At 40.6% G+C, this 17,183-nt stretch overlaps 1 protein-coding gene across 3 annotated transcripts in view; it reads left to right on the plus strand.

Moving 5' to 3' along the window:
- Rps6ka5 (ribosomal protein S6 kinase A5) overlaps positions 1-17,183 on the plus strand; it is a 152,791-nt gene that overhangs the window by 111,022 nt on the left and 24,586 nt on the right. For 2 of the 3 annotated variants that reach the window (XM_070028560.1, XM_070028561.1), the window contains exons 8-10: positions 12,139-12,289; positions 15,637-15,798; positions 16,643-16,768. In XM_070028560.1, coding sequence (XP_069884661.1) covers positions 12,139-12,289; positions 15,637-15,798; positions 16,643-16,768 — 439 coding nt within the window. Of the gene's footprint in view, positions 1-8,660; positions 8,680-12,138; positions 12,290-15,636; positions 15,799-16,642; positions 16,769-17,183 lie in introns of those variants that run through there. The other variant, XM_070028562.1, reaches the window with a different exon arrangement.

The raw sequence follows: 17,183 nt of genomic DNA on the forward strand, positions 1-17,183 counted from the left end.
TGATTCCTTATGATGTTGATGACCTTGCCTCCAGTGATTGATGACAGTGTTGTCCACGTCTTTGTCAACACAGCTGGTAATTATGTCCACACAGCCATACTCACCAACTCTCACATGAAGATGAAGAAAAGACCTCAAGCCTTGATGATAAGGATGTTGGATATGTTCTCAATCCAAGATGCAGTATTAGAACTTCAATCCAAGCCAAACAATCACATGGCTGATGAAACACACACATTGGGTAGTTATTAAACTTAAGTGCAGTGACAGCCTACAAATGGTGACTATAAAGAATATTGATATTTCCAAGGGAAATGGACAAATGATTTTTTTGTTGTTGAAGTCAGAGGCTTAATTGTAGTGATGTTTTGGTAATAACCAAACTTGCAATATCTGGACAAAGTCCATCTGTTCAGCAGTGTTTGGAATCACAGGAAGTTACTTTTACTAAGTCTCATTCTGACAGGGACAGTGTTACTCCAAGGAGTTTTGTAGTGGCAAGCTACTTGAAAAGAAACTGAGAGAGAGTTTGTGAAATAGTGCATGGTGGCTACTGTGGGGTTGTTAGCTCCAGACAAAGTAAAATTGTTGTGGAGAGTTAAGTTTGTCTTGGAGAACCATCTCAGCTCAGATAAATGACTTAGCACAAGATATTGAAAAAAAACATTGAAAGATTCTGTAGGCGATTTCCAGCTTTTCTCTCTGGCTTATGACAAGACAAAGAACATAACACTGCCCACTGTGTTTGTTATTTGTGGGATAACCACAGAGTTTGACACATAAGAAGAACTGCTGTCACTGGAAGCTATCTAGGCTTGGCAGTACAAGAGGTGAGAAACTTGCTTTATCAATTGAAAAACTTGAACTAACATTTGAAAAGTTAGGTGGCCTTCCTAGAGATAGAGATGCAGTCACGGTTAGCTCAAAAAAAGGTTTCATTACATTTGTCATGCAGGAACTGAATTGTCTCAGTCTTTAATCCAAGTATTTAATTACATGCCACTACATTATGCACCAAGAAAATCTCTATGCACTATGGTTGTGGCTCAACAATGTCATTTGTTGTCACACTTAAATTTTGTAAAAAGCAAAGGGTTTAACAACAACCAGTTTGAAGACTGACTGAATGATCTGAATGTCTTGATCTTATCTATTTCCGTACTGGAGAGATAAAAGCCCTTTACAACAACACTTGAATGTGCAAAACTAAATTAAGGAATTTAATGAAAGATTCAAGAGTATGGAAAGTAAACAAATGGAATTGAATGTCATTGCTATACCATTCAACCAGGCAGGAGCTGGTGTGCCTGATGACTTACAGCTATAGAGATGATCATGAAAGCTAGGTACAGTCTCCTTTCAGGGCCTGAAGCCTGTAACCGGTAATAAATAATAATGAATTTCCCACTTTGAGGAAGTGTACATTGAAGTATGCATCAGAACAGCTTACCGGTATGAGCAGTTCTTTTCAAAACTTGCTGTCACAAGAGCTCACTGCACTTCAGATATCACATTAGGCAGACTAAATCTTAAGCTGATAATTTTGTATGAATGTTGTAAATATTCAAATAGCCCTGGTCAGAGAAAAGGTTCCCCATCCCTGAAATAAACGTTCAAAAATTTTAATAAGATTTCTGCCCTTTAGTTAATCAGTTATCTGCTTTGTTGTATAAATTAATTTTATCTAAACTTGTTTAGATCAGAGACATAAACCTCTGATTGTATATGTATGTGGGACTGAAATACAAAAACAGTGTAACAACTGAATTGCTCTGCACTGCCTTTTATTTCAGATAATCATTCTGATCGTTCTTTCTGAAAAAAAAAATCTTGCCTGAAGGGTTCTTCTTAAAATAGTATAGTTGAGATTAATTATCTTATCTCCACATGCCTTAATTAGCTAAGGCCTTTTCTTGTTATTGAATTCTCCCATTCCTTAATTATTGTGTTCTTCCCTGAACTCTGCTGAGTTTTGTTTTGTTTTGTTTTTGAGACATTTAAAAGTAATTATTCATGTTGTTTCTTGTGTGCAGGTGACCTAAAATAAAAATAAAAATGACTTTATGGCATATCAAAATTCAAAATATAAGAACTTAAACACTAGGAAACGGGCACTCAAAAACAGAGTAGGGTCAAAAGGAAGGGGATGGATGCATGAAGAAAGGAAGTGGGAGGATACTGTCATAAAGTTCAATGCATGTCCTACAAAATTAAGAAAATTGAGGGAAGCGTTGGGGTCAGAAGGGATGGAGGAGAATGATGAACAAGGTGTCAGTGATCAAGATGCAACTCCTTTGTGTAATGAATAAATAACATAAAAAGTTACTCTCTCCCTTGGGGAAAATCACTGGCAGTCATGTGTCATCACTATAAGTTTGGCTTTGTTGAGTAGGTGTTTTCACTAAAGCCCTATTCAGTATCAGTCAACTTCAGTTGTATCAAGTTTCCCTCCCCTTAAAATAATATATAAATAATATAATAAATTATAAATAAAATAATTATCTTTCTTTAATCTCTCTTTGTTAATCCTTGTCCTGTCCACTCAAAAATATACAGTGATTTTGTTCAGTCTTTTTATTTGTTGCAAGTACTCAAAGGAAATTTTTCCACCTGGGATTTGAACTCAGAGCCTCCTATTTTCTAGGCATTTAAAAAAAATTAACCACTGGGGCTGGGAAGGTGACTCAGTGGTAGAGCGCTTGTCTTGCATGCATGAGGCCCTGGGTTCTATTCCTCAGCACCACATAAGCAAAAAGAAAAAAGCCAGAAGTGGTGCTGTGGCTCAAGTGGTGGAGCGCTAGCCTTGAGCTAAAGAGCTGAGGGACAGTGCCCAGGCCCAGAGTTCAGGCCCCACGACCAGACCCCAAACAAAAATTTAAAAAATTTAACCACTAAGCCATGTTCTCAGTCCATTTTACTTATTTTTGGATAAGAGATAAGTTCGTGTGTGCACATGCGTGTGTGTGTGCGTGTGTGTGCGTGTGTGTGTGCGTGTGTGTGTGTGTGTGTGTGTGTGTGTGTGTGTGTGTGTGTGTGTGTGTCCTTTTTCTCTGGTGGCCTAGACCATGATCCTCCTACTTAATGCTTCCACATAGCCTGGACCTCAAGCAAGTACCACACCATCTTTTTGTTGAGATAGAAGTCTCATTGGCTTCACACAAGCTTTCTGAGCTCTGCCTCTCCCCAGTAGCTGAGATTACAGGTTGAGCCACTATGCCAGCTCAAAGACAATTGTAGGATAAACCTTTCCAGTTCTTTGATCTGTTTTTGTGAAATCATTTCCAGATTTTTCACATACTTGTAATCTATTTATAGTATATACTTGAGAGCCATTGCTCTTTAGCTTTTCCATTCATCTATTTCTTATTTTTATTTCATGAGTGTTGCATGGGCTTTTGTGTGTCCACTAGCTTTTGTTACCTTTCTGCATAGAACTTTCTCTGTCAGGGTATGTGAGTCAGGAAGTCCTCCTTGGTTATTCTGCCTGCCTCTACAAGGAGGAGCCTTTTGCTTGCCTGGGACTTTGGAAACTGTAATTAATCATGTCCTCTCACCCAAGAATCATCATCACGGACAGGGTGTTTCTTTGCTTTACTTTCTGAAGACCATCCTCAGATCCTTGCCATCTGGGCCTCTAACATGACAGCTTGCTTCTTCAATGCACAGGAGTTGGGACAGACAGCAGAGAGTCTGCTAGAATGAAGGAATATTTTTGCAACTTAACCACAAAAGTGTCATCTTGTCCTCTTTGCTGCCGAGGCTGGCTTCAAACGACAATCCTCAGAGCCTAGCCTCCTGGAAAGGGATGGAGGGAAGAGAGGCCTCTACATTCATGACTCCCCAGGCCTCTGACAGAACCTGTGGTTGTTTCTCATAGGCTTATGGTTCACCATGGTCCCTAAGGAGGTCTCATCCTTTGGAATGAGAATCTTGCCACTGTGGTATGGGTCTTGTCTATTTAACAATCCTTAAGAGAAAAAAAATCTTGCATTGTGCTCTGCTCTGGGCTCTAACGGCTGATTTAATTTTTACTGGCACTTATAGCCAGTTGGCCCAAAAGCCCCAGAGTCTGGCTCTGTACCCTCACCTGTCACCATCATTTCACCCCTTCTAGAAAAAGGTACTCTGGTAGTGGTAATAGAATGAACAGAAAAGCTTCAAAACCATTGACTGGGTCACAAAGTATAGGAGGAAGAAAGACATCTGTCAATAACAGCTATAGTAAGTGTGGTAAGATCCCAGCATTCACAACTTAGGTAATTTGTGCCCACCTGGGAGACTGACACATTCAATTGCATCTGATAAACAAAAGCCACCAGTAATCTGTGACCATTCACTTGTGTGCTACAGAAGCCTTAACCGTGGAGAGTCAGGGCAGTTCTTGGGAAGTACTCTCACTTTTAGGAGGGAGATGCTGTAAGTTCAGGGAGAAAAAAAAACTTTTAGCAAAATCTGCCAGATATGCATACATCTTTGGTTTCTCTGACTTGATAAGGAACGGGGTTTTCCTTGGGCACTAGAAGCAGTGGCAGGGGTAGGCAACTGTCAGATGGCTTCTCAGGCAGTAAAGTAGAAGCATGCTAAGCACAAAAGAGCAACAAAATGCCTTATGTGAGAGTGAAGTATGGCCACACACCACCTGTTAATGGGGATGTGGTCTGAGAAGCACATCATGGGATGAACTCCTTACATTGGACTTAGATGAACATGACTACAGCATCACCAGACAATGTAAGAGGTCACTGTAGTGTATGTAGTCCATCACTAACCAAAATGTCATTATACACTGTATGTATTTATAGCTCATTTATATAAGTTGAGGGTAGATACAAATTCCACAGAAGCAGGTGAAGTCACCAGCCAAAGTATCTCATTTCATTATTCTTGATTAGCCATCTGCTATGGCTAAAGGAAAAATAGGCACAGGGACCAAAGAAGATCTGCAAAATACTCAAAGGTTGTTAATGGCCTGACGACTATCATTTGGGCAGAAAGGCCTATGGAATTATCCACAGCACTGTTCACTAGAGGATGGCTACATGCCAGCTTCTATGGTAAGAAGCCACCCACACGATGCCCTGGAATCCTTATACCCCTGACCAGTAGGAAGTAACATGTACTGTCACATGGATGAAAAACAGATGACTCAGGTGCTGGTGGCTCATGCCTGTAATCCTAACTCCTCAGGAGGCTGAGATCTGAGGATCGCAGTTAGAAGCCAGCCCTGGCAGAAAAGTCTTTGTGAGACTCTTATATCCAGTTAACTACTCAAAAACTTTGTGCTGAGACACAAAGTGGTAGAGCACTAGCTTGAGCAAGATTTCAGGAATAGGGCCCAGGCCCAGAATTCAAGTCCCACGACCAATAAAACAAACAAATAGAGGTGTTCATTTCCCAAGGATCCTGAGCTACTGTGAGGCTGGACCAGGGTTTGTTTCATGTTATCCCATGGTTTTATTTCCATGCTGCTGATTTCTTTCCTAGCCTGGCAAACGTTTATTTCAGAAAAAGGGCTACAAAATAACAACCCACAGACAATAGGGAGAATTGGTGTTTGTTTGTTTTTAAGCATGGAGTATTTGTTGAGTTGGGTTTTTTTACTCCTACAAATATGAAGGCCTAGTTCTTTTCCTAAGAAAACGTATATAATGTGTGTGGAGATAAAAATAAATACATGTAAGAGCATAGTATCAGGGAGTTTTGGCAAATGTAAGAGTAGCAGGAGGAATGCTGAGGAAGTAGAGAGCAGGTGTGGTTCCTCGGGGACCAGAGTGGCAGGGAGGCATTCATGATGGAGTAGTGGGAGGCCTGGCACCCAAAGAATCCTTGCAGATGGTGGCAAGCGCACACAGCAGCCCCTGCATGTGGCAGGCTTTAGACTCCCTTGCTTCCCTGCCAATGATCTGGTGAAGGAGTTCTGTCAGTGCTTTTGTTCATGAAGTTTGTTTAATTCTTAGTCTGAAAATCATGTTCCCAATAGCTGTTAACATGCCTGAAGAGGAAACTGTCAATAACAACATTCAGAGACAGGCACTGCTAATACTTTGATATATATCATTTTAGTCTTTTTCATTGACATGCGATAATTCGCTCACACTAGAAGTAACTTCTGTACTTCCCAGTTGTGGCTTAAGTTTTATCATAGCATGCTCTTGTTGCAAACTTGGGTAATAATTTGTAAACGACTATCTAATAATGTACTACTGCGTATGTACCCCTCTGCTTACCTATTGCTCTCATGTTGGTCAAGATTTTCAAGCAAAAGCTCTTTTAAACTCAGGATAGTGTGTAAGTGATTTTGACTGAAAGTAAATCATCAACATAAGTCACGAAATAGGATAGATGATAGACTTTTAAATGAAAGATAGATAGAAACAACTCTTGTGTCTTGGATTGAATATGAATTGTCCCACACACCTAGCTGATGATGCTATTTAGGCAATAGGCCTGTCTTCATGAATGAAATGGGGAGAGTGTGCCATTGAAGTTTACGTCTTGTCCCTCACCCCATTCCCCTGTCTCTGCTTCCCAGCTGCCATAGGGTGAGCAGCTTTGCTCCACCACATGTTCTCCAGCCTTTCTTCAGGCCCACAGCAATGGAGCCAGCTAAACATGGACTGAAACCATGAGTCAAAATAAATTCTTTCTCCTCTCAGTTGTCTTGTCATAGTGATAAAAAGTTGACTAATGCACCAGCAGAGGACATGCCATCCGCAAGTAAGCAGGCCTCAGATTCTGAGTGAGCAAGGTATATTAAATGGGCAGTGATAAAGTATTTGTTTCCTCACTATCCATTGAAAATATACTATATGCCACACAGTGTTGGAGGCCCTGGAGATAATGCAGTGAGCAAAACCAGTCTCTTACTCCTCTGGAGTTTATCTATTTAGTTAGGAGAAGTAAATTATAAACAAATACATATGTAATATGCTATAAGTGCCAAGAAGAAAAGTCAGACAGTAAAGGGAAACAACTGATTTTGATAGGGTGGTTGGGAAGGTTTCTCTGGGAAGGTGACACTGGAGCAAGCCTCCTGCCCCTAAGCTGGGCTGAAGAAATGAGCATGTACTATTGTTTCTTATATTGCTGTGCTAAGTGATGCTTCCTTATGGACCATTCGTTCTTTCCTGTATAATTCAGTGAACATATAGAATACATGCTTGAAGTTTCATCATCTCACTTCTTCTAAAACATTCTAGTATTAAATTTTCAAACTCATATACTCACTGCCCCGATTGAACACTAATGCTTTACCATCCTAGCCAGTTGCCGTTCTACCCATCTCACTTCCTGTCCACTCCTCCCCTTCCCATCATAGGTTTTATTTTAACTCTGATGTCCTGTCTGTCCTTTGAAGTGTTGAAGCTTGTAAGTTTTAAATTCTTTTTATCCCAGGGCTTTCAGGAACTAAACACTCATGAAAAGCTTTAGATGTGTTTTTTTTAATTAGTTCAGATTTTAATTTCATTTAATTTTGTTTCTTAGGTGAAATCTGTAAGTCCATTCGGAGTTTATTTGGGATTGTGATATTGGTTTCTTCACATTTGTTCAACAAAGTACTCTTTTCTAGGTAGACCAGTTGCATTTAAAAACAATACTAACTTTTTATAAATACTTTGTATTTTCAAGATGTCTGCTCATGTACTTGATTTAACTGTTGATTTATTTTGCTGCCACCTCAATTAAGTTTTACAATATATTTCGGTTAGTGATAGGCAGATCATTCTGAATTTGCTTTCTCAGAATTTTCTTAGCTGTTATGTGCTTACTTTCGCAAGTATATACATGTTTTAAACTGTCTTGCTAAAGTTTTAAGTAATATTTATATTTTCTGCTTTCAAAAGAATAACACTTTCCTCTATCAGATTGGCCTTACTAGTAGTCTTGGGGCTGCTGTGCGGCTTCAGTAGTGACGTGACTCATGAAATGTTATTTATGGGACATCAACTCAGAGCCTGTTCTGAGTCTACAGAAAGTTCTGAGATGTATTTGGGCTCACCTGATTAACAGTTCATGTCCAGAGTTCCCATGATCTGTTTTGAAGCCAGAAAAAAAAAATTAACAGTTCTCACCAATTCACAGCTAAAGCACTTTGGAGGGGGTGAAGTGCAGCATTGGCTTCCATCCCATAGGGACCAGGAGATGTGATGACAAGTGTCCCAGGAATCTTCCACTGTACCCTCACCCCTGCAGGGCCGATTCTGCAGAGCCAGCAGGGGCCTGGGGTTCGGATGCATGTGTACTCCCATGCCACAGTGGGCTGGAATCTGTAAGAGGATACAGGAGAAGAAACACGGTGTGTCCTCAGCACATCTCCAGTCAAAGGCCCTTCCAGACACCTGCACATGGCTTCCCACTCCACAGAGGGCATATCCAGCCATAGTGATGAGTCCAGCAACAGTGTGGGCCACCCCAGCTGGGGAAGTCAGCATGGCAGTAGTGTCTTATAACTGCCCACATGCATAGACGCTCCCCCCCTCCCCAGGACCCCTGTGTGCAGCAGAGTGGTGCAGAAGAAAGCCTTGTCATCGTCCAGAACAAGAAGACCCTTGCTCAGCCTGTTGCCTTTTTTGCCTCTCAGTGCAGTGTGATTCTCTTCCCACAGCCTGGCTGCATCTTGTCACTTTTGTCTTACCCCAGCCCATCTCAAGGATCCGTGTAAATCTGAGGAAAAACGAGGTGAGCCTGCCTCTCCCTCTCTCTAGGCCCTGCCCTAGCCCTGAAGCTTTCTAACAGAAATAGACCAACTCTCTCTACCCTGCCAGGGAACTTGAACTCCCGTCACCAGCCCTATTTCCAGCAGAAATTCCTTCAGATAGCAGCTCAGTTTCTTCTGACATTCCTCTTTAGTTCCTTAAAAGTGACGGTGCTGACCCCCTTAGCTGTGCACCAGTGCTGTTGTTGGCGAGCCTACCATAAGCTCCCAGGCTGAGGTCTCCTTGTGCTTGTCTTCCAGGCTTGGCATTCAGTGAAGCTGTATCTGTTTTCCATTGTTGCTTTTGAGATGGACTGTTGTGGGCATTTCTGCTTTGTATATCATCACAGGACTGGCTGTTACTTTCCATGGCACTGGGCACAAAGGAGACTTCCAGTATGCACTGAAGCCTTCCTGGGACTTAAAAATAACATGGTGCAGAGTCAGTTCCTAATATGTTAGATGTGGGCAAATTTTTCTGCTCTAGTGCAGCAAATAGTGAAGGTCACTAACAGTATGCCTCAAAAGCCCTGATCCTAAACACAATTCCTTCCTTCAAAACATACAGTAAAGATGAAAATGGAAAGGCTTTTTTCCCGGGAAAGCAGATCTCAAGTTTCTTTTTCAGACATGCATAGGGCCTACTTTAAGGAGAGGGCTGTCTGCTAATGCTTAAAAATCCTGCAAGCAGTGAGCAATGGGGGAAGCAAAATATCAAGAGAGGAATTCTTTCTCTTACTTGATCTACCAACCTTTACTTCAAATTCCTAGAATAGAATCCTTGAAGTTGAAGTAGCTTTGATATCAACTGCACTGCTGTAAATTTTTGTCAAACATTATAGCTCTGAGGTGCCAGTAGCTCAGGTCTATAATCATAGCTACTCAGGAGGCTGAGATCTGAGGCTCACAGTTTGAAGCCAACCCCAGGCAGGAAAGTTTGTGAGACTCTTATCTCCAATTAACCACTAAAAAGCCAGAAGTGGAGCTGGGGTTCAAGTGGTAGACTGCTAGCTCTGAGCAAAAGAACTAAAGGACAGCATGCAGGCCCTGAGTTCAAGCCCTAGGAATGGTACATGCGTGTATACTCTCTCTCTCCCTCTCCCTCTCCCTCTCCCTCTCCCTCTCCCTCTCCCTCTCCCTCTCTCTCTCTCTCTCTCTCTCTCTCTCTCTCTCTCTCTCTCTCTCTCTCTCTCTCTCTCTCTCTCTCTCTCTCTCTCTCTCTCTCTCTCTCCCCTCTGTCTCACACACACACACACACAATTCTAACTTCAGTCTTTTCTTTTTGTTGGTTGTGGGGCTTGAACTCAGAACCTGGCCTCTCCTGAGCTCTTTTGCTCAAGGCTAGTGCTAAAGGCTACCACTTTTGAGTCACACTGCCACTTCCAATTTTCTGGTGGTTAATTGGAGATGAGCATCTCACAGACTTTCTTTCCCAGTCTGGCTTTGAACGGTGAGCCTCAAATCTCTACCTCCTAAGTAGAGCCAGCAGAGGTTGGCTTCTATTATTTTCAATGGGTACTTGACACGGCTTCTATGCCTGTTTCCTTTATATTTTATTACCTTAGATTGAGGGAGTAGAACAATGAGCTTACATTATCAAATACTTGGTGGATTCCAAATTCTTTTAAGCATAATACATGTTAGCTCACAATTCCCATTTTAGGTGTGTGCAATCATTCCCACTGTACATGTATGAATGAACTTAATTCATTATGTCAAGATTGCACAGCCAGTAAGGAACAGAGTCAGAATCTAACTCTTGTCTGGCCTCAGTTCACCATCATACCATGCTATACCATCACACATTTATTTTCTAGTTTTGTCCTGTACGTTATAAAATGCATATTGTATCTTTGTTGTAATCCAAATAATAATGCTTGGAAGCGGGACTGTGGCTCAAGTGGTAGTGAACCAACCTTGAGCAAACAAAAACACCATATGTAGGCACTATTCTAGCCCCGTATAGAATATACCAGCACCGTATAGAAGAAGAAAAGGAGGAAGGGTGGGGGAAAGTAAAAGAAGGAAGAGTAGGAAGAGGAGAAAGTACTACCAAATAACACTTTGTTATAAACCACAGTGATAAAATAGCTCTTGGTCTTCATGAATATTATGGTGAAGTCTTAATTTTAGTTAATTCCCTCCAATAATTTTACTCATTAAATTATTGATCTGGGGGCTGGGAAGGTGGCTCAGTGGTAGAGTGCTTGCCTTGCATGCATGAGGCCCTGGGTTCAATTTCTCAGCACCACGTAAGCAGAAAAAAGCCAGACATGGTGTTACGACTCAAATGGTAGAGCGCTAGCCTTGAGCTGAAGAGCTGAGGGACAGCGCCCAGGCCCAGAGTTCAGGCCCCATGACCAGCAAAAAATAATAATCATTATTGATCTGTCTCTTCATGGGAAAAGGGTCAAGTGGATTGGATTGATTTCTTCTGGGACTGCAGAATAAATTTCTCATCAAGAAACGCATTTACTTTCTTTTTTTAACTTTTTTCTATAGTAATTAGATTTTCCTCTCTGTATTCCATCTTCCTGGAAGGGCTTTCTGTCTATGGGATAGTAGCAATAATGAAGCAGGTGCTTTCACCCTGTGAAAAACCTAGCTTTTTTTGCCAGTCTTGGGGCTTAAACTCAGGGCCTGGGGACTCTCCTTGAGCTAAGCTAGTGCTCTGACACTTGAGCCACAGCTCCACTTTAATCTTTCTTAGAAGTTAATTGGAGATAAAAGTCTCAGGGATTTTCCTTTCTAGACTGGCTTTGAATGGTGATCCTCAGATATTAGCCCTCTAAGTATAGGCATGAAACACCAGCGCATGGCTTCTGGGTGCCCATTTTCAGAAATCAAAAACTGATCCCTATCCATTTGATTCAGATTTGCTCTAGGTAGGTCAGCCTCCCTTATGAGCCGTCTGGGCTAAGGGCACAGGGAAAGAACAGTAACATGGAGGAGGCTATTTGGGGGGCTGGGAAGGTGGCTCAGTGGTAGAGCGCTTGCCTTGAATGCATGAGGCCCTGGGTTCGATTCCTCAGCACCACATAAGCAAAAAAAGAAAAAAAGCCAGAAGTGCCCCTGTGGCTCAAGTGGTAGAGCACTAGCCCTGAGCTGAAGAGCTGAGGGACAGCGCCCAGGCCCAGAGTTCAGGCCCCATGACCGGACCCCCCCAAAAAAAAGAAAGAAAAGAAAAATATTTGGGATTGTAGCTTTCCATTAAGATGGACTTACATTGAGAAATGTTTGAGTTTTAGAAATTTGACTGGATGATATTTCATTTTTTAATATTTTTTCAACTATATTGAGGCTAATTATTGATTCATCTTAAATATCTTTTCTGACATTAAGTCCAATAATAACATGTTTCACCATAGATGGTTTCACTAAAAATGTTATTACTATAACTTCATTTTCTGGTTGTGTTAACATCAAGTTTTATCTGCCTACAGGAGAATATTAAAAAGTGAGCCACCGTATCCCCAAGAAATGAGTGCTCTAGCTAAAGACCTCATTCAGCATCTTCTGATGAAAGATCCCAAGAAAAGGCTGGGATGTGGCCCAAGGGATGCAGATGAAATCAAAGAACACCTCTTTTTTCAGGTAAAGTTTAGTGAATTTAAAATTTAGAGTTTCATACCTCTGCTGTGTTTTGCAAGTTCAACATTCTTGGAGTTCACTTTCCACCTACTTTCACCTACATTGTGCTTTTCTTTTAAAATGGAAAAGACTTTCTAGGAAGGACCAGAGTTTATTTGTAAAATCCTTTGGGCTGGGAAGGTGGTAGCGGGCTTGCCTTGCATTGCGTGTATGAGGCCCAGGGTTCAATTCCTCAGGACCACATAAGAAGAAAAAGCCAGAAGTGGTGCTGTGGATCAAGTGGTAGAGTGCTAGCCTTGAGCTGAAATGCTGAGGGACAGTGCCCAGGCCCAGAGTTCAAGCCCCAAGACTGACCAAAAAACAACAACAAAACAAAACAAAACAAAAAAAAACCTTAAATGGTCTTTTCCTCTGTAAATGCATGGTCAGTGGAGAAACAGAATAGCATTCCATTTTTCCATCCTGCAGTGGTTTGTAGCATCTGTAACATATATTCTCATTGTGTCTGATAGTGCTTTTCCAAAATGCAAATGAGACCATTCCATGGGATAGCAATTGATCTGTTCAATTTAGTTTTCTCAGTTTATTCCAAGTAAACACCAAAATACTGAATTACTGACTGATAGCATAAAAGAAGCATCCAAGTTATATTTTATTTTTATTCTGTAATCTTTTGTATAATCACTAAAACAAATGAAAAAGACCAAGCTAAAACAAAGATGGGTTTTCACATTATTTATTGTTTTTAAAATAAAGAAAAATGAGGCCGGAGTGTATTTCAGTGGTAAATTACTTGCTTAGCCTGTATGTGGGGTATGTGTGTTTGTGTGTGCACATGGTAGAAAAAAAGTATAAAAACTTGAAAATCAAACCATCTCAGCATTTCTATAGTCAAAAATGAGCAAGCAGTCTCTAAACGTAATCGCTAAAAATTATTGCTGTACAACTTCCAGAGTGCAGTAACCATGAGAAGTACATTGTATATAAGTTGAACTCAATATGGCATTTCATAAATACATATGGCTTAGGAAGAATGTTATTTAAACAAACTTTCAAATGTCTTGTCAGTTTGGCTTAAAAGTTGACAATCAGATAAAATTTAATCATTTTCCTAAGATACTGTTTTTATCATTTTGGGGATATTCCTTTCATATTAGAAGAATTTTTATTCTTAATGGCTTAGATAGTAATTTTAATCTGCTTAATTACTTTGACTTTTTATAATTAGAAAGGATTTTTTAAATAACAGACTCTTGGAAAGCTGGAAATCCTTCTTGTAAAGATCTTAATAGTCCTTTCTTTATAAATGGTACATGGATAGAAGATCAAAATAGCATTCATTTTTCTATTTATTCATTATTTTTCTGCCAACAACATATTTCTTTAAATCCCTTCACTTTAGAAAGTTTCTCTTAATCTCATTATAGTTGTCTAGTACAAATCATGCTTCTCAATGGGAGTCATTATAGCCACATACAGGAAAAGAGCTAAACTGATTTAATAATTTTATTTCCATTACCTTCAAGGAACATAATAAGAACAGATTGTGATGGTTGATTAAACTTGCTCAATTTCTTCAACCAAGAAGGACAAGTTTTTACATGTTCCATCATTGAAATTAACCTACATATCATCTTATTCTGTGAATAATGCTTTTTTTTCTTAATAATACATAAAATAATGGTATATTTTACTATCAATCTGAAGACATAATAATTGGAAATCTGTAGATTTCAGTTCAGCAGGTATTATCTGAGGTTGTTTGAAGTGACAGAAGGAACATTAAGAGGAGAGAGTTGAATTTGAATAATATAAAATGTGTCATTTAGCTGACAGTTCTGACTTGGGTGGAAAGGTAGCATAGATTTCTTTGGGGAATAAGAAACAGCATCTCAAATGCTTGACTACAGTTAGAAGAGAAAAGAGCAACTACATCACCGTGTTAATTAAACTTTATACATAACTAATGCTTGATTCACAGTGAGGTTTTTTTTTTTTAATGCTGGGTCTGGGCCTTGAACTCAGGGCCAAGGCACTGTCCTTTAGCTTGTTTGCTCAAGGCTGGCACTATGCAACTTGAGCAACAACACTTCCAGCTTTGTGTGTGTGCACGCACATGTGAACTTGAACACCAGGCCTGAGTACTCTCCCTGAGCTAATGTGCTCAAGGCTAGCACTCTACCACTTGAACCACAGTTCTACATCCAGCTTTTTGATGTTTAGTTGTTGTAAGAGTCTTACAGACTTTCCTGTGCAGGCTGGCTTTGAACCTTGATCCTCAGATCTGAGCTTTCTGAGTAGCTAGGATTACAGCCATGAGCCAGTGGGTGCCCAGTTACTTCTACCATTTTGCTGGTTAGGATTTTTGCTGCTCAGATTTGTCTGCCTGGACTGGCTGTGAACAAAGATCCCTTAGGTATCAGCCTATTGAGTAGCTAGGATTACAGGCATGACCACCTGTAACTGGCAAGTGAGCTTATTTTTCACTCTGTGCGGGTGATCTAGAGGAAAAGCAAGTGTAGCAGAAGAATTGAATGAAATGGCCTCTAAAAAACCTGTCCACCACTAGTACTGAGTTTCTAGATTTAAGAAAAATTTTTTACATAAGTGAGAAAGGATTCCTGTTACATTGGCATCTAGCGTACAAAATATTGTCTACTGTATTGAATATATTATTTTTTTTACTATATGGAAAGTAGCCAGTAAAACATTTGTCAGAGAAGGAAAAAATAAAAAGACAAGAATGTTTCCTTGAAATTAATGTTCATATTCATAAAATATTTTAAAGCCCTTTATTGTGGTTTGGTTTGAATTTTTTTATTTTATTGTATTTTTTTTCAATTACAGGGCTTGAACCTAGGCCCTGTGTGTTGTTCTGAGTGCCTTTGAACAAGGCTAGTGCTTTACCGCTTTGAGCCACAGCTCCACTTCTAGTTTTTGAGTGGCTAATTGGAGATAAGAGCCTCACTAACATCCCTGCCTGGGCTGGCGTTGAGCCGTATTCCTCAGATCTGTCTCCTGAGTAGCTATTTAGCTTAACTCTTTCTCAGAAGATTGTGGACAAAAGTACTTTTCCTGTTATCTCTAAAAATGACCAGGTGTGTTGGTGCCCCCCAGAGGACACTGTGGGAATCCTGGAGAGGAACAGCTGGAGCTCACTTTCAGATCTGCATCAGCTGGAGCGGGGTCTGAAAATAGACTCCTACATATTTTTAATTATCAGTTTGAAACATATGCCCTTATTTTTAGCCTCTGTCCTTATTGATCAACTGAAGTCTAATCTATCCTTGCTATTCATAGAACTATATTTTGGCTTGTTGCTTTATCCCAATCTTCGTTCTCTGCTTTAGAAAATAAATTGGGATGACTTAGCTGCTAAAAAAGTGCCTGCACCATTTAAGCCAGTCATCCGAGATGAACTAGATGTGAGCAACTTTGCCGAAGAGTTTACAGAAATGGACCCCACCTATTCTCCGGCTGCCCTGCCCCAGAGCTCTGAGAGGCTGTTTCAGGTAATAATCCACAGGGAGTGTGCCTGCGTTCTCTGGCCAGGCATGCTTCAGAGAACTTCCATTTTCTTGAGTTCAGTCACTTTTTTTAGTACCTTGATTGTATTTTTTTAAGAAGTTAGTTGTGTTTATAAGCAAACTTTTATCAACTATGTGAAAGAATTACAGTCCAGAGTGAGATTTTGGGATTTGAATAGGAAGTTGTTCACTCCCCTCTTCTCCTTCTCTCCCGTTCCCTCCTTTACCATCCCCTCATCCCCTCTCTCCTTCCTCTTCTCTCCTTCCTTCCTTCCCCCTCTATCCCTCCCTCCTTCTCTCTCTCATCTTCTTTCTTTCTTTCTCTCCCTTTCTCTCTTTCTCTTTCTCTCTTTCTTTCTCTTTCTTTCTCTTTCTCTCTCCCTTCCTTCCTTCCTTCCCTCCCTCCCTCCCTCCTTCCTTCCTTCCTTCCTTCCTTCCTTCCTTCCTTCCTTCCTTCCTTCCTTCCTTCCTTCCTTCCTTCCTTCCTTCCTTCCTTCCTTCCTTCCTTCCTTCCTTCCTTCCTTCCTTGTTATTTAACAAACAGAAGTTTATTTCTTGACCACACTGTAGGTTTGGTATGTATGGTCACCTGCAGGAGGAAGCTTTTTCTACCTTGATTTTTGAACTGGTTTCATTTTACCAGAAGGTGGCATTATATCTCCTTCTAAAAGCATTTTTTCTAGACAATTGAGATAACCCTCATTTGGAATTGCAAATGAAGTAAGATTGCATTCATCTCAACAAATATTTGAATGTCTTTCTGATCACGAACTAGTCCATGCCAAACTGCAAAGCAAATTTTCTTTTGCCATTCCTTCCCTTTTTTTAGGGTTACTCCTTTGTTGCTCCTTCTATCCTCTTCAAGCGTAATGCAGCTGTTATAGACCCCCTCCAGTTTCACATGGGAGTAGAACGTCCTGGAGTGACAACCGTTGCCAGGAGTGCCATGACAAAGGTTCGTGCATGTGGTTCCCAGTGGTGCACATGTGGCCCCCATAAGCACTTAAATGTGAACAATAATCAGTGTGCTAAGGCCAGTGGATTGGATATTTTTAGCACTCAACTAATGTGTCATTTTAGAAAATGGATAAGTAAATGGAAATTCGCCTTAGAGAAGTAGTATCATCAGGGCTGGGAAGGTAGCTCAGTGGTAGAGCGCTTGCCTTGCATGCCTGAGGCCCTGGGTTCGATTCCTCAGCACCACATAAGCAAAAAGAAATAGAGCGCTAGCCTTGAGCTGAAGAGCTGAGGGACAGCGCCCAGGCCAAGAGTTCAGGCCCCACGGCCGGACCCAAAAAAAAAGAGAAGTAGTATCATCAATTTGAACAATTCCTCTTAATAATGATAGAGGATTATCTGGTACTTTCATA

The sequence above is a fragment of the Dipodomys merriami genome, unplaced genomic scaffold (assembly GCF_024711535.1).
Source record: "Dipodomys merriami isolate MVZ:Mamm:240054 unplaced genomic scaffold, mDipMer1.0.p SCAF_198, whole genome shotgun sequence".
NCBI lineage: Eukaryota > Metazoa > Chordata > Mammalia > Rodentia > Heteromyidae > Dipodomys > Dipodomys merriami.